The sequence below is a fragment of the Acomys minous genome (assembly GCF_964271855.1).
Source record: "Acomys minous genome assembly, chromosome: 19".
Lineage (NCBI taxonomy): Eukaryota > Metazoa > Chordata > Mammalia > Rodentia > Muridae > Acomys > Acomys minous.
This window is the reverse complement of record NC_140499.1, coordinates 40,427,381-40,450,172: the sequence shown is the minus strand read 5'-3', so window position 1 is coordinate 40,450,172 and position 22,792 is coordinate 40,427,381. Positions and strand designations below refer to the sequence as shown.

The 22,792-nt window shown below is 41.7% G+C and overlaps 1 protein-coding gene across 3 annotated transcripts in view; it reads right to left on the bottom strand.

Annotated features, from left to right (window-relative positions):
• KCNAB1 (potassium voltage-gated channel subfamily A regulatory beta subunit 1) overlaps positions 1 to 22,792 on the bottom strand; it is a 364,151-nt gene that overhangs the window by 225,424 nt on the left and 115,935 nt on the right. The window contains exon 1 of one of the 3 annotated variants that reach the window (XM_084768651.1): positions 7,640 to 9,791. The exons of the other annotated variants lie outside the window; for them this stretch is intronic. Coding sequence (XP_084624777.1) covers positions 7,640 to 7,860 — 221 coding nt within the window. The 5' untranslated portion in view covers positions 7,861 to 9,791. Of the gene's footprint in view, positions 1 to 7,639; positions 9,792 to 22,792 lie in introns of those variants that run through there. 3 annotated transcript variants of the gene reach the window in all.

Genomic DNA, 22,792 nt, shown 5'->3' with positions numbered 1-22,792 from the left:
CAAACCTGATCAAGAAATGAAAGCAAAGATCCAGAGAAGTTTCTGCATCAGGTAGCCTTGCTGTTCTGTGCTGCAATGTCCAGTTGTATCCAACACTGAAGGACTTAAAGAAGATGTAGTCGTCATGTGAAAGGGTTAAATGAGAGACACAAGCACAGTTGAATTATAAAATGAGATCTAGGAGGAATGGAAAGGGCTAGAACCATTCCGGAAATTAGGAGGCTGCGTTGTGGTAATGGTTTTCAAGTGCCGGAACCCTCATGAGGCAGGAAATTACAGCCAGCTCATTTTCCTTTCACTGGAGAACAGGCACAGAAGACTCCAATGCAGCTTTTAAAGAGGGAAAACTTATCAGCAGGGCTGTTGTGTAACCCTGAAGGGTACTGAGTCTTGGATGGTCCAGCAGTGAACAGACAGGCCATCCGAGCAGATGCAAGGACCAAAATGGAAAAGTTCCTCTCCCCAGTGTCTACAGGAGGTTTCTTCTCCCTTGTTTTCTTGCCTCTTAGCCCTTAGACAAGAGACAAGAATTCAACAATGCTCATCCCTTCCTTTCCCCTGAGAAGGAAAGAGCTTAATGAATAATCTGATTCTGAGAAATACAAGCCAAACTTTTCGTGGCTGCTGTGAAAGGAGATTATACAGTATTTCTTCAGAGGCCTTATAAGTAGTTGCTGCATGGAGCAAACTAGGAAAGCAGGGCAGATTTGTCACGAGGGCTGGACCAGATGGCCCATGCACGTGCTTTCAGAGTCCTCCCTAGCTGTCGATTCCAGCAAATAAAGATCACTGCTGGGCCCCTGGTTTGGTTTCCAATCTGGGTAACAGGAAATCAGCCAGAGATGATGGTTAAATGTATTTCAATTCTCATTTTCAGCCTCAAAGTTTGCAAAGAGCTCTCTAAAAACACAGACGGTGTCAGTCCTGAGTGGTCAGATAAGTATTTCTGTCTAGCACTGACTGTTCAACTGCCCATGGGTTGGTGAATCCCTTTCTGGGGCATCGGTACTTTAGATGCTGTGATGATACCTACATTGTCACCCAGAGGTTAATGTATGTCCAGCTTTAGATGTGCAACAGCGTAGATTTGCTGTGGTGGCACTTTGGAGTCATTTGCTTCTTCCCCATGTTAAAAAAAAATGGGCCAGGACCCAAAAACTGCAAAATAAAGGCTAAAGAAACATCAAACATCAGGAGGCTTGAGTTTGACCTTTATCACCCCATCCGCTTAATTTCCTGGGTAACTTTGTGGAAGCGGTGTTCTATATAAAGCCATGTAACTCCACAAACTGGTGTGCGAGATTCCTTCAGCAGTGCCCACTGACAAAGGATTTACTTACAGTGGCCATACTGTATTAATGGCTCTCAATATTGAAAATATCTAAAGTACATCTAAGTTCATCATAAATTGGCCTCTATACTCTATTTTCTAATTCTGGAGAGTGAAAAATTGGTGACAAAAGTATTTCTTAAGCATGAAACTCAATTAACCTCCATTTGGAATCATTTTTATCAGGTCTAATTAATATTTGTCTCAATGGCTTTGAACATCTTTAAAGTATTTATTCATACACATGAGGAGGTGCGAGGACACATTCCCAGGAGTCAGTCCTCTCCTACTGTGGGTTCTGGGTGAAGCCAGCTGTCAGGTTTGCATGGTGTCTTGCTGATCCAGCTTTGAAATTCTTAAAGAACACTTGTGAATCCGTGTTTATGAATTCTATTATTTTCATAAGGGTATTTTTTCTTGCCTAATAGTAGTTTTGAGACATACTCAAGGAAATCAAGATTCCTATATTTCAGTCAAATTTCTTTGCCCCAAATGTCATACTGCCCACTTAGTAGCCTATCAAAGAAAGACGGTTTAACTGAGTTTGTAAAATCAAAGTGAATCTTGAGAAATCTGATTTTTCTTTTTCAAACTTGATGGAGTCCTTTTCTCCTTTCTGAACATTTATCCAATTATCATAAATGGAAAAGTTTGCAGAAATGAAAAGCAGAAGATTTTCTCTGACTCGATGCCACTTCCAAGGACAGCCATCAAGGGAACTGGGGATTAAAGACTCCATGTGGAGCGACCAAATCCAGGGCTACAGCAGAAAGATGAGGTGCTTCTGCAGGTTCTGTGGACCAATTCCTGCGCGCACACACACAGGTGCACAGGCCTGGCCAGCAGCACGTATAGACTAGGTGCACACGCCCACCCCCACACTTACAGCACCATGGAACTTGGACATTTGCCTGACAGCATCCGGTGCGGGGGTAGGGGTGGATAGCGGACAGGGGCTACCCTCCTACCATTTTCTCACCATCCCATGGATGCCAGACTTCTGACTGCTGCCTTGCAGAGGTGGAATAAACTCTCTGAGACTGACGCAGCGACTACTTTTTAGGAAGCTTCCCCCGCCTCCTCATTCTCACCATTTGGCTTTGAGGCCAGGAGGAAAGCCCACACCCAGGGGTGTCAGTGCAAATCATAATGGCGTTCACCAATTTTTTCCTCATTAAAACTTTGGCAGTTTAAACAATCAGGCTATACTCCCTTCTCTGGACTAAACTCAAATATTTCCATCTGAAACATAATTACAGACCTGGTTCTTCTTTGCATCTTTTCAGCCCACCCTTTCCTCCCACATTTCCCACATGAACGCACACACATACACACACACACACACACACACACACACACACACACATACATACACCACACCACGCACACACCACACATCACACACACACACACACACACACACACACACACACACACACACCACACCACGCACACACCACACATCACACACACACACCACACACACACCACACACCACACACACACACACACACACACACCAAATACACCACACACACACCACACACCACACATCACACACAAACATACACCACACCACACACACTCACCACACACCACACATCACACACACACACAAACATACACCACACCACACACACACCACACATACACCACACATCACACACACACACATACATACACCACACCACACACACACCACACATCATACACACACACAAACCACACCACACACACTCCACACCACACACCATACACACACCACACACACATACCCCACCACACACACACACACACACACACACACACACACACACCACACACACACATACACCACACACACATACCACACCACACACCACACACCACACAAACACCACACACACACACCACACAAACACCACACACACACACACACACACACACACACACACACACACACACACTGCCTTTTATGTAATCAGCTAAGATTGATCTTTTCTTTGAATTGCTTTGATTCAAAATCCACCCACTACTTGTGGGAGGTACAGGGCAGATGCATTGTGTGCTTGAGAGATGCCACTGCGAGAAGTGTCACAGAGGAGGCATCTGGGGTAGGGTCTGTGTCTTCTCCGTGCAGTTTTGATTTTGCTAAGATCAAGAGTGCTTTGAAATTCAATGCACATTTACTTATTTCAGACCTAAACTCTTAGGTCTTGGGAGAACTGTCAGAGTAATTGTTGCCTAATTGAACTGTGAGCAGACACTGCCCAAACTCCTTGGTGGGTTCTCCATTACTGATGGTCACTCTATGTCTCGATGCCTTACTGCCCCATCAAGCCTTAACATGACCCCCTTTGTGGCTATACGATTTCCTCTCCCCACTTCTCTGAATAAGTCCTTTGAGGGGAGAAAAAGCCATTTCTAAAAGACAACATTCTGTATGTATCCAATTATGTAATATGCTTGAAAGAGTGAAATTACGAAGATGAATCACAGACTGGTGAGTACTAAGCAGTAGTAATTGAAGAAGAAGTGATGGGCTTAAAGGAACAGCACAAGGCAGCCTTGTTCTGGGGAAATATTGATTCTTCACTGTGGTGAAGCCACATAGATGCGCCCAATGAACTCATGCATGTCTGGTGAAACCAGAATCAATTATATTTTACAAATCCATTTCCAAGTTTTGAAGCTATAGTGTCGTTGTTACCACTGGAAATGGAATGGGTCATGGAAATTGTCTGTACACTTAAAAGAAAATTCTTGCACATCTATGATTATTTTTAAAAGTTTAATGGTAAAATGCGGCTTGCTAAAAACAGGAAAAACTTGTTTTTAATAGAACTTAAAAGATTATTTATCAGGCATATAATGCTCTTTTTGCAAAGAAAACTTTAAACTGCTGCAAAGCCTATATTGAGCTTTGCGCACACTAACTGCAAAGCATGTTTATGTAACTATGCAGTGTGAGGTCATATTGTGGTGGTTCAAATATATTTTCATTAATAAAACTGAATTTGTCAATATTTAAATTGCTGTAGAACTAAAACAATAATTTCACACAGGAAGAAGGGTTTGATAAATACAAGTTCGTTGTTATATAATGGCAGAAGCTACAAACCATGACACGCATTAGCAGCTGTAGCACTTTCAAAGGCTCCTTTAAAACAGAACAATCCCCAAACAAGAAAAAAAAAGCCAATAGGGAAACCTGGTTCAACCTCTGACTGATTAGCTCTGTGTGGGTTGAAAGGTGCATATATATAGTTACATCTGCCACCTGGAGATCTATGTATATGCTTGCAGAGTTTCCACCAAGTTATCACGCAGTGGTGAATGCACAGTAAAACCAGGGGAATAAACGAAATCAAGTGACTGTCATGCATCACCAAAGCACAGAACAGTCTTAGATACAGAGAGGCCCAGAGTAGATGTCAAGAAGAATCTTATTCTTTTGCTAATAGTATTTGGACAGCAGTATATTCTAGTAGATTTTTTTCCATAGAAGCCTTGAAAAAGTTTGATATAAGATTCTTACACAGTTGTAGTGTGAATATAATTACGTTGGCAAAAATTAGAAGATTTGTGCAATTATATTAATTTTTCTAAGTTCCCAGATTTATGAGCTCAGGGCCTACGCATGGTATTCTTGGCTTTAAGAATTGAGACTGAAAAGTCACAGTCACTATAGAAGCAGAAAGAAGGCCACTGATTTCTCAAAGTTATAAGCAAGTCCTCAGCTGTCAGGGAGCACTGACCCGTTACAGCAGGATCTGAAAGGATGGGACTGCAAAGTGAGTGGAAGATCTGGGTAGTTACACGGTCAAGGTGAAATCACCTCATATGGGGCAAGAGCACAGTTGACACCCTCAAATAGAGAGGACTATCTCCCTAGTGGATAGCCCTACAAGAGTGAGTCACAACAGGGAATTTGAATATCTACCTGCTGGTTTCCTTCTTACGTTGCCTTTTTCCAACTTGACACTAGTTTCTAAGCTTTGTTTGGCTTTTACATTTGAGTATCCAGTTCTGGTGTAGGGTAGGTGTGCAATAAATTATTACTGACAAAATTAATGCATCTTCACTCCTCAAAATGGCTATGACAATTTTTGCTTAGTAGAGACTTCAAATTTTGGAGGAAACTATGAACAATATTCTTAGATTTTTTCCCCCTAAGGAGTTGGCCGTTTCTAAATATGAAAACCATCTTCAAGAATAAGAATATTATGGCCATAAGTAGTCACTAACTTACTGTACAGGGTCTACCGGGTCTCCTCCAGATTATTTAAACAAACCAATTACTTTCCCTATTGCACAAAATCATTTACTATTTATTCCTAACAACCACTCCATGCACTCATATTATATTCTCAATGAAACAAAAACATAATTCAGGCAATAAAAATATTCCCACTATTTTTGGAAAGACATAGTAATTGCCCTACTCCTCCATTACCTGAGAAGGCCTGATATATATATATATATATATATATATATAATCCCTCTCTTATAATCTCTCTCATGTCACTCTGAGTAGAATTTCAGAGAGGAAAGTTGGATTCACACACACATAAACCACCTGTCATAGCTGAAGTGGTTCTGAATGAGGAGAGGATTGTTTAGTTCTAGAAGCTCAAGAGTGCTGAAGAACCCAGATTATTGTCAGTGAAGAGTTCTGCTTAGCTGCAAGTGAGGAAAGGCATCTGAATGAGTGCTGTGCACACTGACCTTCTGGGAAAAGAGCCGGTTACAAGCCAATCTGAGTTCAACTGTATTGATAGGAAAACAGTGCCGAAGAGCACCTGACTTCAAAAGCCCATGAGGACAAAACCTGTTCCATGACAAACTCCTGCAACACAACCCTGAAGCTGCAGCTGGCCACAGACAATAGGGGCGTGGCCTTTCAATTTCTGCCTTACAGGGAAAACTTTTTATTGTTCTGCCAAATACTGTGGATCACAGTTGGAACCAGCTCATCCTGGACTGCCTTGCTCTTGGACTCTGTCCTGGAGCAACAGCTTCTCTCTCCCGGCAGCTTAGCTACAGGCTTAGCAGGATCCACCATGCACAGGACTAAGGCTGCGTGTGTGCCATTGCGGCTACATTGAACATGCCAGAGTGGGAGAGACTAGGGTCTCATTTGGGGAAGTCAGTGCGTGAGGTCTCCTATCCACCAGGAAAGCAAGGGAAAGCAAAAGGCTCCCAATGCTGCCTCTTCAGGGGAGTAGACCACAGGTGACTTGTCATGGTGGCTTGTCCTCACCCTACAGTTGTGGCCCAGAGCCTCAGCTACGCCTGGCTTCCTCCCACCTTTATTCAAAGGTTTTTTTTTTCCTCACTGGCTTGAAAACGCTAGAACCAGCCTTTGCTGTTGCAGTGAAAGACGTCTCTTAACTCTGCAGGTAAAGTTTCATCAAGGTCAACTTTTACCGAGAAGTTCAAATGCTCACTTCACATGGAAAATATATTGTCTTAAATGTGCAGGATTTTAATTGTACTGAGTTTGTCTTATCCTAAGTAAGCAACAGTTACATCTGCAAATGAGAAGAGCCAAAGACATTGGAGGACATGTCAGCCGCCTCGCTCCCTTGAACCCTCAGACTCTTGCAGAGAAAACACAATCAAGTGGCAGGAACCACACTATGGAATGGTGGATCTTTCTTTTTAACTACAGGAGGATTTCTATCTATGAGAACAATGAATTCTTTATGACGCAGGAAATAGAAATCCAGACATCCATGAGCATTGAAAAACTGACCCTCTGTATTTCACAACACTCACACTTCATTCATTTCAGGCGGTAATTTAGATTTAAATACAGCAGGGCTCACTCTATTGTACCATTATAGGGGTTTCTTGCTGCCACAAACCTTCCTTAAAAGCTGTGCTTACCATGCCTTGGTCTCTCAAATGCAAGAGTCAGGTACCGGATGGGATACGTTCTGATAGGATAAGCACAGAATCTGCTGCCTGTGCATCAAGCAGGACACACACTTGTGCTCCTAACAAACTGTCCTAAGAGAAAAGAGTTTTCAGCTCTTCTGTATGTTTTCTCCACTGCCTGGAATTCATTACGGTCCTAAGGTGTTCATAACACTTAGAATATACAAAATGGGCCAGTCTTAAAATTCGCACACATGCCAGCACAGCAAGCACCTTGGGCTTCTCACCCCTGCCCCCTCCCCCAAAGGCTAATTTAAAAGCAAACACCTGAGAATTCTAAATTAGGCAAACCAGCGCTGAGTTAAGTCACTCCAAAGCCTGAAGAACTGCCTAGCTGAACGGCAAAGAACACCGAAAACCCCGGGCAGAGTCATCTCGCATCCATACCTATATTTCATGCCAGTCTGCTTTGCGGTGGACTCTTTGAGAGAAATGTGATGCTGAGGGGTGAAGGTCCCCAGGCTGCGAGCGATGATAGCGACAGTACGGAATTTGGCCCGGGCTGCGTTCACCACATTGGGGGCGGTGGAGCTCTGTTTGCTCAGAAGTCGGTCCTCACCATTTCGGCTCTTCAAATTGTGCTCTGTGCAGGCTATGGAGACTTGCATTGCTTCCCAGGACAGCGCAAGGTCCTCTCAGAACCCCACAGCGCAGGCGGTAGGCAGAGGGTGAACAGTTGGGGGGATTTCTGCTATCTTTTAGCCCCTTTTGCCCCACCTTCCTGGATGCCTTCAGAGGAGTTCCAGCAGCTGACTTCAGAGCCCAGAGAGTGTCAGGACAAGCTGCGGTGCAGGACAGAGTCCCCGGGACCCAAAGAAGTAAACAGCCAAGCTGGAAGTTGTCTCAGCAGCTGGAGCGCGGATCAGCCTCCCCAATCTTGCCAGGCTGTGATCGCGGCTGATTAAACAGGCAGATCCATGTGGTCAGGAGGCTGATGCAGAAGCCTAGAGCTGAGCATTCATGGTGACTGCACACAGCCCTGCCTGGAGCCAGTCCGAGGTGCCTGAATGCAGAGGGCTGGCTTCTGGGCGCTGGCTCAAAGCAATGCAGGCATAACCGCAAGATGCTCCACCAGCACCCACTGGATCACAGGCAGGATGCTCAACTGGAGAGGAGCATCCCGAGAAGCAGCAAACCGCAAGCCGGGCCCCGCGGACCCATCCACTCTGCTTGTCAATTGCCTCTCTCCAGGGCTTTGGAGGATGCGGAAGTGGAGGCTTCTCAAGACCCCTCCGCACTCATCCTCAGGCAAAAACTGAGGCTCCTGAGCCAGCACTTACTCTGGTTGGCGACTGCATGGAGGAGCTGGAAGGTCCCTTTAAGGAGCGCCTTGCCTTTGTGTGCAGTGGGAAAGATCACTGTGACCACTCCTTACTGGAAAAGGACTGGGAGAGCTGTTCCATCAGGGGGCTCTGCCTAGATGCCACCAAATCTCGCTGCAGCAGCATAAGAGTTGGGACGGGGGCAGGCTGAGTGGGGTGCCCCTCTGAGCAGCATGCCAGCGATTAACAGATTAACACTTACTCTTCTGACTTGCTAGAACACAGCTTGGAATCCTGCTGTGAGCCTTGCTAGGGTTCGTTATCTTCTGCAGGTTATTTCTTATGCAGATTAAGTTTAAAGTTTCCTGAAAAGCCAAGGTGCAGTCTCCGTAGAGTCAAGTCTGCTAACTTACTGCAAATCTACTTAGAACGGCAGAGTAGAGACATCTGGGATGCTGCAGGGAGCAGTGAGTCCTCCACACCGGAAGGGTCAGGTGAGGGTACATGCAATGGAGGAGAAGGTAGCGGGTCCATATATACTGCTATGGCCATAAGGACTGGCGACAAAAAGTCCTGTGGGCTAAGCCTGAACCCACATGAGATGCATATGTGGTCTGGCTGGATGTTCCATACAGAGCAACTGCCCAAGAAATGGGCTCAGACCAAATTATCACTTGGCTGATAATTTATCTCTCCATTTGAAGTATGTGAGAAATAACCGCCCCTGTGGATTTATTTAAAGTATGGCTTCTACAAAAGCATCTCTCTAAATGTGATTCCTAACAGACCTCACTGTCATGCAAGGGGAAACAAGTATTATTTGTAAATACCATCTCTTTAGCAATAGAGGTCAATATGGAACAAAATGTGTGAAGCCCCGTCCCTGTTGTCAGGGTACGGACAATCTGGATGAGGAGGACAAAGTGCTTAGTATTCAGAGACTAATTATGCTGAAAACCACATTCTACATGTCCACAGGAGTGATACACATGCAAGCACACTGGAATGGAGGAGGAATGGATTTCCTGAGCCCAGAGAGCATTCTTCGTGTTGATCTATTATCCACACATTAGTGAAGTCCCTCTTAGTATCTGACTCTGGTACTGGGACAAGTGACATTGTCTGGAGTTTCAGGAAGAACATGGAGATTCATGGAGCCCTCCAACAGGCACGAGACTCCCCTGTGGCGGAACAATGGCTCTTATTTGATTAGCAGGGGTAGAGGGAAGCAGTTAGCCCTGGACTGGCATGTACAGGGGTGACAACTCTGCCTTCATTAATTAATAAATAAAACAGCTGGTCTGATCATTTCTTTCCAATCAAATGAAGTTGTAGAAATGAAAATGTCAAGGAGACTCTGTACTTGTGTTGAGATCCCTTCAAGACATTAGTCTTAACATCTTTGAGCCTGGAGATAAGATTTAAACATTATGGAATTGCGTCTTTGACCCTCTATACTTTTTGCCCCACTTTCCTTTAGAAAATATATTGATTAAGAGAGAGAAAAAAGTGTAGGCTGAGCGAAGGTTGAAGGGTTAAATGGGCGCCTCTTCCTTGCACCCAGGTATGCTGGGCAGGAATTCTGGGGCACACCTTTGTTCTGTGGAATAAACCGTGGGCCGAGAGGAAGCAGTTCATAGGAACCTTTATTTTTGCACACTAAGCTAGCTCATCGGAGATGATCAACGTGAGTTTAAAAAGCAGTCAAAATGAGAAGAGGAAGAAGTGGGAGGAATAAAAAAGAACAGCTTTTATAAAGGGAGGGGAGGGGGACAAAGCAGCCTGGGAGCAAGCGATAACCACTAGACAGGAAGGGGCAGGGACCAGTGTGGCCCCTGGCTGTGAGGGAGGGCTTGTGGGAGGTGGTCAGGGACTCAGCCCAAAGTGCTGTCAGTTTTACCAGAAAGACTGACAATTTTGAGGGCAAAAGAGGCTTGGACATGCTAATCCAGGTGGTGTTTAGCTTTGTCAAAGAACTGGTGGGGAAAACACCAAACCACAGCCTAGCCCAGAACAGGGGAGAGGTTATTTGAGTAAGACATATAAAGCAGAATACCCCTGACCCCAACAGGACCACACAGAGTGCTTGGCCTAGGGCAGGTCCTCACTCAATAAATACTCCAGAGGCAATAAGGAAATACAGAAGAGGGAGAGAGGAAGGTAGGTAGGATGAGGAGATGCCATTTCCTGGATAAACGCCATTCCTTAGAAACAGCAATCAAAGAAAACCCTGTGCATTCACTTTGAAGCTCAGCCTGTGTACTGAAAAGGAGTGAATGGTAGCCCCACATTCTCTTCTGCTCCTTTCGTGTGTAGTCCAGTGTCCCAGCCTTTGGGACATGCCTCATGAAGAATCAAAGAGATCCGAGGCTGAAGGATGCTCACGGTGCAAGCCTCTTTCTTGCTGACCACAGTGAGCCTTTCATCTCTGACACCACACAGGCATTCTGACAGGCAACCAGCAGCCTCATGGTTTCCCCAGACATCCTCACCTTTGCCAACATTAAGAGAGCAGTCAGTCTCAGGAGCCTGGAAATTAAATAACAGTTGGCTGTAGAGTGCCCGTTCCTAATAAGTTTGCTAACAGCCCTCATGTTAATTAAGCTGGAGAAATTACACTTGGAATGTGTGTCCTTTTCATTGTCACACAACAAGAGTTACAGGAATCCTAAGTACGGATTAAATAGACATATAATATATATGTATATATATATACACACCCTATATCTATATCTATATCTATCTATCTATCTGTCTATCTATCTGTATAGGGCTATTGGGATGGATTATCTCATCCCAAACTTCATGTATTAAAGCCCTGTGCTCTCCCCAGTGTGTCAGCATGTGACTGTATTTGGAAACGGTCTTTAAAGACTTAACAAGCATAATGAGGCTGTAAGGGTGAACACTAACCCAATATGACAAATGTCCTTATCATAAGGACTAGGGGCAGACATGTGAAGACACTGAGCAGAGGGCCATCTACAAGCCCAGGGCAGAGTCCTCAGAAGGGGCCAAGCTTGCTGTCACTTTGATCTCAGACTTCCAACCTGCAGAACTGAGAGAAAATGAACTTTTCCTGTTGTAGCTGCTAACTTGTGGCACTTTGTTGTGTAAGGCTGATGTAATACAGGCAGAAATATAATTTATATCTATAATATTATTCATAAGAAATTATTGGTGCTTACTGACGTACAAGCTCCTAAGGGTCACTATCAGTCACAACAGATGCCATTACATATACTCCACACATCTTAAGCTATTGTCATTAACATTTTATAGGAGGATAATGAGTTTCAGCCCAGCCTGGGCAATACAGCAAGACTCCATCATAAAAACCAAAAGATAGACAAAAATCTATTGATCTGTTCTCTTGAAAGGCAACCGAAATGTTCTCCAAAGAAAGGCTCCACATACAATCCTTTTATTCCTCTTCATAAAGTCATACAGATTCTATATAGTTGCTTTTTAAAAAATAGCATACATTATAAAATAGTAAGTTTCATCATAGTGTATGTGACATATTTTGATCACAGTCACTCCAAATGCCCTCTTATCACCACACTGCCATCCCTACCTTTCTGCTTTCTTGCTGTACAGTGATTGAGTCTCCATTGGAGAGGTTGTAGCTTTTAGGCACATGTAATCATTTCCTTGGTGTTTGGTGATCATCTTAGCTTACAAGTGTTCCTAAGGCAGGAATCAGCACCCTCAGAGACATCTGGAAGCAGTGGAGACCACCAGTAGACAAAGCCCAATCTTGACACTTCACTTGTAACTTAGGAGTAACCTGTAGCCCTCTCTCAGTGCTTTCCCTCAGCTGTAGGATGGGGCAGTGGGTAAGCATCTTTATCTTGTGTGTGTTCTGTCGGTGTCATGCCTATACTCCCAGAGGTTGCCACACAGCACAGGACCACATTATCCCTTACTCTTTAGTTTGGCCACGATCTCAGTTGATTCCCAGTAGTTTTAGCATTAGTGTCAGCCAGATTGTGTCTTGGTAACAGAGCTATTTAAGAACACACAGGTTTGTGAGTGGCAGTTAAGCATGAAGCTCAGCCCTCCTCTGCCTCTCTCCTTTCCTGCATTACTGAACAGGATGCTTACGTTGTTGGAGTCTTGGTGCGTTTCCTCATGGAGACATAGTGACGTAAGAGTGTGGCTCTCCAGAGGAGTTGCCCATTGCTTGCTGCATTCTCTGGTTGAGGATGTGTGAGATGCAAAGAAGGTAAACACATCCAAGATGACACAGGCAGAGTTCAGATGTAACTGAGAAAGCCTTCCTCTGGATGTTGGGTACTTAGCCACCATGCAGATTGCACCTCACTCTAAGACTTTCTCTTCAGAAGGATTTCACATTCACCCTCTTATGAATACAGCTTAAAAAGAGACCCTAGTGCCGTTATGAGTATTAAAAATAAATTCAATGTAGAAATTATAAATATCAACATTAAAAAAATACATTGCGACTGTTTATTCCCATCCTATTGCTGTAAAATTTCCCAATTGCCCAGAAAAAAAAATTTGGTTTATTCTATTTCTTCCTAGTGAGGTCAGAACCAAATATTTTTCACTGGTTCCACTTAGAACTTATGGTTTATATTCCATTGGAAAGCAGAGCCAGCAGGAGCCAGGAAACATTTAATCATGCAGCCAGGCAAAGTTGGAATTATCCAAAACAGAAAAGAATCTGCTAATATCAGAAGAATTTTAAGCATGAATATGTACAGATGGCGAGATACTTCCTGTGCCTATAATTTGTGAGCAAAAGTATTATGCCGTTTATCAAAAACGATCCAAATCTGGTTAGAGAGTTATTTATTATATTCTTACAGTGATAATTGGCCATGAGAATGATCTTGGTCCCACATGTACAGAGACACAGGCTTTAGAATGGCAAATGAAACGGAGATTAGACAAACAGATGGCTTTTCTGGTACTAAGAATCTTCTAGATGTCCATCTTCCAGCTTTCCTAGAGGAACAGACTTACCAAGGAGCTTGGAGCAGGACCCTTGGGGCATATCCATTCTCACACACCAGATTCTACTCCAGAAACAAACCACAGTGAACCAAAGGATGTACAAATGTTAGTCCTGGCAAGCAAAGCCAGGGCCAGAAGGTGAGAGGTAGTGTTCTGTTACTGTACTACAACATCCATGGCAACTGGAAATTATTGCCTTAATCCATATTCTGAAACAGATGAGCCACTGAATCTAATATTTTTTTCATAAATGTTATACTGAAAATGTGGTGCTCCAGTACTACATACAGTTATAGTGAAACTTGCAGTTGAGCTGATCTTGTTCTGCCATCTTCATAGTAGGTTATTTCTCATGTTTTTCAGGAAAACAAATGAAACAGGGACTTGTATTTTGCCTGCATTTATGAATGTTGTTTTTCTTCCAAATTATTATACATTGCTATAATTTCTACCATTGCCCTATATTAGCATTAGACAACCTGAAATATGTGCTGTATCTTTGGTTAAAAGATTTTCTTGAGAAGGTTAATCCACAGAGAAATTTTTGTCAAAGATAACTAGAGTTACCACATGTCACTCAATTCACGATAAAAATCAACCCAATGGCTCACTGCTATTTCCTGTATTACAAAGTGGTTAAGTAATTATGCCACAATGCATACAGTTAATTTTCAAGTAATTAAAAAGCATTTTTAGTCTTAGAGTACCTCTCCACAAAAGCACCATTTTATTAAACTTAAAATGAAAACATAAAAGAGATAAATTGTTTGGAATACATATCTGAAATATTGCAAGTAAAATGAAGGGGAAACGGAAGAAGAACATCGCGAGTTGTTTTTATGCTCTGAGGAAAAGCTTCCACACCCATTACCTTAGCCCAGAGGAAAGAGAAAATAAGCTATTGTTAATCATGCCAATCAGCTGAGAATTGTTTAGGTGGCCGGGTGAGCATTCACAATTGCACTTGCAAAGCTGTAATGAGAGAGGTAGAGTATTTGCTCGCACGCACTTGGCTCTAGGTTGATCCTGAGGTCCCTCTATACACACAGGATGATAAATCTCCGAAGAACACGATATGGGCGTTGTATCTTTCAGAACCTACAATGAATTGAATTCCTGAAAACCTCCCACAGAAAGCCATCCTTACAAGACGACCAGGCTGAAAAAAAAAATTCAACCTCCAAAATGTTACTGAGACAATAATCACTGTTCCAGTTTGTTCATCTGCTTAGATAAGAAAAGCTGTTATTATACACATCTTTTTATTTCATAATAGTAATATATCTTGTAAAGGGTCTACCGCCTTGCTCTTTTTATTCTCTTAGATTTTTGAAATGGAGTTCTTATGAAGCAAGAAGACCTGAGATTTTATGGGATAATTTTTTATTTAATTCTGCCCCTTTAGTAGATTGTGGAAGGTTAATGCTGGTGACCCATGTGGTCTCTCAGCACATCTAACATGAAGGTAATCCCCAGTGCACAGCTGCTCGAGCTCTCTCTCTCACTTGAGACCTAGTAGGATGGCTATTACAGAAAAGACAGGAAAATATCAGTGACAAAACTAGAAAAACAATTAGTTTTTAATCCTCTTGCCTGACTAATGTGTTCGCTGCTGGATCTGTCCTCCTTCCTTTTCTTCTTTCTCTTTCCTTCCTCCTTCCTTCCTTCCTTCTTTCTTTCCTTTCTTCTTTATTTTCTCTTTCCTTCTTTTTCTTTTTCCTTTCTTTCCTTTCTTTCTTCTTTATTTTCTTTATTTTTTCCTTTCTTTCATGTGTGTATGTGTTTTGTGAAGCTGTAGTGCTTCGCAATAGCTATTATAAATGTGTAGAAGTTAATTGAGATGTAACGACTTTGGGTCTGGCTAGTCTCATTATGTAATGCTTTTTATTTGAAGGTCCATTACAATAAAATTTTAATATATGCCATGGAGAATCATCAAGTTTGAAACACTTATATTTGCAAGAATATAAATGAAACCAGAAGGCTTTATGCTTGATTAAATAAACAAGGTGCACAAAGATAAACTCTACCAAACTCACTTTCATGGGGATATAAAATCATCCAAGCTCATAAAGCTGTGACAAGAGTAGAGTTTTATGTGCCCCTACTACCAACAGGAGCAAATGAAGAGACTGGAGGAGAAAGAGAAAAATGGAACGAAATGAACAAAGAAAGGAAGGAAGAAAAGAGGAAAGAGTGATATGAGCTGATAACTGTGTCAATCAGCATGGCTGCAGCGATGATGTGATATGAGCTGTGTCAATAGGCATGGCCACAGTCATGATATGTACAGCGTGGTGTGCCTATGTATCAGGTCATCAAGTTATGTATGCTAAATGCATAAAGTTTTCATTTGTCAATTATGCTGCAATAAAACTGAAACAAAGGAAACAAAGAACTTATCCCAAATTATGAAATGTGTTTCCTGCTGAGGAACTACCACCAAACTCATGTTCAATGACCTAATGTACCACTTACCTAGTTACTTTAAAAACAAGTTCCTACTTTAAAGAGAAAAACTATCTCACTTATGTTTAATCATTTATCATATTTTCTGAGGCTTTCCCAACTCATATACACTACTTTTTGTGAGAAAAATGAAGTAAAAATTTCAAATTATTTTTCCATCATAGAATTATGCCAAGTTTCTTATAGTAAATTTTAGAATACATAGATAAATTCTCTTGTGTTTATGTAAATCCTAGTCTCAGGTCTGAGATGAAAGGAGGAGTGTCATTTATTAGGTAGACTTAAAATCATCCTGGCCAATATTTCTTAGTCTGGTAATTTTTATTTTCAAACACTGGCTTGTGGTTGTTATTGATTTTTCTGTTGTTGTTGGACACAGCTGAGCATCTTTCAAGGTTTGTATCAGTTACCTCAAGCTATAATTTTATTCTCTTTTTCACTTTCATGTGTTATTTTCTTTATTTCTCATTACCATTGTCAATTATTATCATTTGCTTCTCAGTTGACCAGCTCTATGTGCTAATGAGACAAGGAGATGCCCGATTCAGTACCCGTATGCGGATGCCTAGCTGGGAATATGCAGACATGCATGACCAGCAGCTGCCTTTTGTGTATCAGATCAAGTGCATCTGGAATGTTCTGTAGAGGAAAAGGGAGAGGCCCATGGGGCTTGGGGCATTTAGAGAAACCATAGTGGTATCAGAAAAGCTCTAGGTAGCGAGGAGAGAAAATAACTAGGCAAAGATAGAGAACAGGCAAGCGATGCCAGAGGGAAAATAGCTTCCATGGGAAGGGGAGAGTCTTGTTGCAGAATGTGCAGTGCACTGCACTTGGTATGAAGTGTTATTGCAAAGAGGATTTCCATAATATACAGTGCAAAACAAAATCTATGTACATCAGTTGTCAGGAAAGGACAGCCTGGAATAAAAGGAAGGCTAGTACTCTTCCCTCAGAACAGACAGATCAGTATGGAGAAAAAGTTCATCAGGGCATCTGCTGGTGTTGGGAGTGTAAGCTGCATTTTAAGCAAATAAGACTGGAAACTATGTGTAGGTGGTTTGAGGCAGGAAGGCAGCAGGAAATGATAGGAGTCAGTCGGCCATAGTGTACAACCTGCTGAAGACATTATGATGGTTCTCCTAATAGACACAGGATGGATAAATGCTTCCTAGGCACAGTGATCTGATAAGCTGTTAGATAATATATATAACAGCAGCTTGTTTTGGTATAAATAAAAATTGTTACCAGTATTACCTGTGGGAGGTAGGATTATGGGTAATTTTTGTTTCCTTTACTTTGCTCATATATGAGTTTTCTGCTGTGAGCACATATTGCTTTTGTATTATGAGACACAGAAAGTGATGCTCAGAAAGCAGGAAATGATGCTATAAATAATGGTGAGCCAGTGGGCACACATATCCTGTAGGGAAGAATGGTGACTTTCTGTTTGTGTCATAGCATTTGGGATAAACACCACGAGGCAGACTCTGTTTACATTTTAACATACAAGGCCCCAGGTATAGATTATCCAGAATTCAGCCACTGAGCTTTGTTAACTGACATGAGGGATAACTTCACAAGCCAAATTACTATGTGATTCTTCATAGATCTGACAGGCGATTCTGCTGGGGGCCCAGGCAAGGAGTGGCCTGATCCACTGAGGACAGCAGTAAATGTGGAGCATGTAAAGGATTTTAGGAACAAAAATGTCGATGACCCTCTCTAATATTGACCTCTCCTATAGTCAGAAGAGAACCTACAGGAGCCCACAGTTAATTGACGTGAGCCGAGTTTCCTAGGAGAGCAGGATATGTCTTGATCTAACACAGCTGTTTAGGGAAGTGAGTCATGACTTTCCACAAAATTAAGAAATCAGTCTCAACCAACAGTGACAAGACGTGGTGGGAATCTCCTAAGCAGTAGTTGAATCACAATGCTACCGTTTCTGAGATGTCTGTAATAGTTATGGTTTTCCTCAATGCTCTGCTTCCACCCCTTGTTTGTTCTGTTTTTTGCTGTCTTTGTAATTCTGTCGTCATAAGAGAAGGTTGGGCGTGGTAGGACCTGGTATTTCTGTGTAGATGTTAGGAGCCTGGTAAAGTGGTAGGAATGAGGAAGTCATTGGGGAAACAGAAGGGATTTGAGCTAAGATCAGATGTAGAATATTCAAGAAAAAAAATGCAAGGTGTGACTTAATCTGATGATGAACTTTATGGGGAGGTAGTCTGCCAGTTTGGAGAAGATTTCAGATATTTCTGGAGTTATTATAACACATGTTATGCACTTGGTGGGCTAAGCTGTGGCTTAAACATCAGATGTCTAGTCTCATAGTTCTGGAGGCCAAGAAGTCTGAACTTAAAGAGTCAGCGGGCAGTCTCTCTCTAGAGGCTCTTCTAGCTTTGATGGCAGGCAGCTTTTCTTGTGACTTTGTCACTCTAATCCCTCTGACTGCCTTGCCACAGTGTTTTCTATGTATCATGAACCCCAGTCATTCAATACAGGGCTTACTTGAGTAAACTTATATCAAGATCACTATTTATTTACATCTTCAAAGACTTTTTCCTTTCAAATAAAGTCTAAGTCATACACTTGAAACACTGAGATGTAGTAACGTCTCTTAAGGGCCTAACATATAGCTGTCAGTTGGCAGGAAACATGGTCAACGAGAAGAAAGAAAGAGAGAGAAAAGCACAAGATGAAAGCAAGGAGCAAGACTTTCTTTCCGGTCTAAGAAAAATGGAAGACGTAATCATGTGGCTTACAATAATACAGCGTGATATGGCCTGGTCTGGAGCACAGATGGGTGAGAATGTCTTCTGTGAAGAACCAGTAGGAAAGGAAAACAAAAATAAGTCCCCACCAGTCAATAGGACAGTGAGAAGTGTTTACGCCACATTCAGAGGTTCCTTGCCCGAGGACAGGAATACTGGGCCTGGAGAGTCACCCCTATGAAAGTATCTATACCATGGTGAGGATGAGCTAGAACAGCTTTAGAAGCACCATTTTATTCTACGGGTAGTGAGAAGATGGCACATGGACTATTTGGGAAGTAGAACTCCCACTAAGGCTGATAAGGTGACAACAAATCAAATGGGAGGAAGCTCTGAGACAGGCAAGCGGTGGAGGAAATAGCAGTTGTTGATAAAATGCCTGGGAAGTGGGGTGTTTGCCGTTGTTTTCCTCTCGTCCTCATCAAAAGCGCCTACATTTTTACGTGAACGCCTTTCTCATTTGTGATTGCTTAGGTCATCACGTCCACAGAGGTAAACCCTGGAGTTGTCATCTCAGGGAGTGGTCCTAGTGCTAGAGTGGCTCAGAGATGGGCACAGAGGATTTCAGTTACGGGGCAGACGAAGACACTACATCATTTCAAAGGAGGCCTTAAATATGGACAACTCAGAAGGCCAGCTCGGCAGAGGGGTTCCCGTGGTCAAGGCGATTCGAGCTCTAAAGTAAAATTGCAGTTCTGAAAATACTGATGCAAGTGATCCAGATCAAGATTTACTGAAAAGAAATTACTCTGGCTTAATATATCAAAAGACACAAAGACATGTGTGGTGGAATCCGTTGTAATCTAGCATTCAGAAGACAGAGGCAAGAAGATTGGGAATCCTAGATCAATCTGAAATACATTGTCAAAAAAAACATTGTAAAGCCAATGATTTTAAAATCATGTTGTTGCAATTTTAAATACATACATGTATAGGTAGTGTAGTATAAAAGAGTGAGGAATACATTGGCCATGTTTCTACATTTCATCATAACTAATTTAATTTCTATCTGAAACAGCTTGTGTTAAGTTAAATCAAATTCTCATCATGGCACAATAACTAAAAAATTTCCCCAAAATAAATGTAAAAGTTAATAAAGTAATAAAATACTTAGCACAAAATAAGATAAAAATAAACAGAATAACCAAAAAGAAAGGATTAAGAAAACAAATAGCAATATATAGCAAGCCAATAGCCAACATCAAATTAAATGGAGAGAAACTTAAAGCAATTCCGGTAAAAATCAGGGACAAGATGAGGCAGCCCACTCTCTCCTGCATGTCACCTAGGCAGCACAGCTGACCTGGTCCTGGATGTAGGGGTTGCAGGTGAGCTGCCTCCAGGATGGGCACAGAAGAGCTAGCTCTGCCTCTAGTCTGCTGTGTGGTGGTGCCTAGGAGGAAGAGACATCCCTCTCCAGTCCTCGCCACAATGGCAGGGGGGAGAGCTGGCGCCACAGTCATGAGAGTGGGAGACCTGTCCATGTCTCCCATTTGCTGCAGCACTCAGGAGAGTGGGCCTTGCACCTCGCCTTGGTAGCAATGTAGAGCTGGTCCTGCTTGCGAGATTGCTGATGAGTCGGCTCCGAGGGTGAGAGAGCAGGTGAGCCAGCCAGCTGACCAGCTCAGAGACTTCTCAGGCCCATTTCCAGGGCTTTGAATTGGCCCACGCAACATCTGGTACATCAATGAACTGACAGAGTGTGTGAAGGGCCTGGTCCTACAAATCCAAAAACAACAAGCCTCCCAACACCCCGGGCAACAAGAGGATATCTAAGATGAGTCCCAGTGAGGTTTCAGAACTGATAGAGTAACAGAAGCCAGACGCCTTGTACCAGACCAACGAGTCATAATAATGAACAATTGTAAGCAAAGAAGTGAGGATAAAGGGTATACTGAGGAACACGCCGTGCCACACTATGACTTCCACAGTGAGTTTTTTTTTTTTTCTGTTGGGAGTGAGTTTGCAAGGGTGAGGGGGGGTATGAGGAAGATGAGTAGGACTGGGGAGCATGATGTGAAATTCACAAAGAACCAACAAAAAGTTTAAAAAGAAAAAGAAAATTAACCCCAAATTCATAATAATCAAGAAAGTGTCATTTTGGCAAATGACAAGTATATATCTAAAAGAGAAGAATGGGAGTTTGAAAGTATGTCTGGTGCTTACCTGCCGACTGACTTTGACAGTCTTGCAGAGAGTTCAGCTGAGGACGGAGTCATTTTGGAAAAAAAATAGTGTGTGAAAATGTCATAATGAAATTCATTATTTTATGTAATAAATTTAGCTTAATACTAAAGACAGAAAAAAAGGTACTGGCACAACTAGATATATTCAAGCATCAGAAATAAAAAGTATAAACAAATAGAACTCAAATCCATATCTCAAATACCACATGAAAAGAAACCCACAAATTCATAGTCATAGAATGAAATTTAGCATCCCAAAACTTTTTTTTGGTAGAGGTACAATATCAAAAGCATAATCTATAAAAAGAAATAAAAAAACAAATAGATTCCTAAAGGTAACCATTTTACCTCAAAATACATCACTATGTAAATTAAAAAATAAACTGAAACTGGGTGGAAAAGCTTGAAATAACTATTGTCTGCATACACAATACTTAACACTAATAATCTTAAAAAATGATAGGAGACTGAAAAACTGGGTAAAAGAGCAAACTATGTTAATAGAGATTTGACTAAAGAAAATGAATGGCTAATAAATTCTGAGAAGAGGCAAACTAAGCCTTGCTAGTCCCAAGGATATACAAATTAAACCCATACCTTCTAGAACAGCTGTTCTTGAAAATCCACCCCCACCAGTAGACTGCAGTGACATGATAAGCCTTGTATGGCACTCAAAAAAAGAATAAGCAGGCTACCAAGATGAGACTTGATAGCCCATGACCATATAGTGGGGGAGCAGGTCCCCTCAGTCTTAGACCTAGGGGAGGGGAATAGGGTAAAAGCGGGAGGGAGAGAGGAATGGGAGGATACAAGTGATGGGATAACAATTGAGTTGTAATCTGAATAAATTAAATAATAAAAAGTGATTAAAAAAAGGAATGCAGAGTGATACAATCACCTTAGAAAATAGCTTGGAAACTTCCTATCACATGTAACAAAAAGTATTACGTGTCGAAGGAATCCCACTTGTATTTATAAGAAACATGTACATGACTGTTCCTAATGCTATTAATTAAAACAGACCCAAATAAATTATCAAAACAACCATCACATTGTAAGTCAGTAGAAATGCCTACTTATGGAATTCTATTCAACTATAAAGATGTATAAGCTGCTGGGACATTCTGTGTGAATTATCATTAAAAAACACACTAAAGCAGCTAGATAAAACATCATATGTTACACTGTCGTGCATGGTAAAATTACATTTCAGTGGTAAACTTCATATGTGATAGTGGTCCCCTAGCATTATAATGGAGATGCAAAATTTGTATTGCCTAGTGACATCATAGATATGACAATGTTTCAACAGGAATGATGTATTTGTGGTGATGTTGGTGTAAACAACTTTCTGTGAGGTCAATTATATAAATGTGCTGCCCAGATCTGGGGATCTAGCTCTTTGGTATATGCTTGCCTAGCATTCATGAAGTCTTGGGACTGACCACAGCAATGTAGCAATGAGTAATAACAACACTAGTAACAATAAAGTATAGCACAATGCTGTACAGTACAGGATAGTAAACTGTTAATTACATATATATATATATATATATATATATATATATATATATTTGTGTGTATGCGTATATATAGGTATGTATTATTTTTATCATTATACAGAGTGTAGTCCTACTTATAAAACATTGGCTTATAAGAGTATGTGTGTTATGCTGATAGTTATCTTGTACTCTGTTGTTACCCTATCTATTGATTATAAGGGGCCATGCCCAGAGACTAAAGTGTACTATTTACTTTGTGTTCATACACTCTACAATGATCATACAAAAACTAATTCTCCTAACCACAACTCTCAGACCATATTGAGAATCAACTGTCATGACTGTAATTTTACTTTTATGATACATA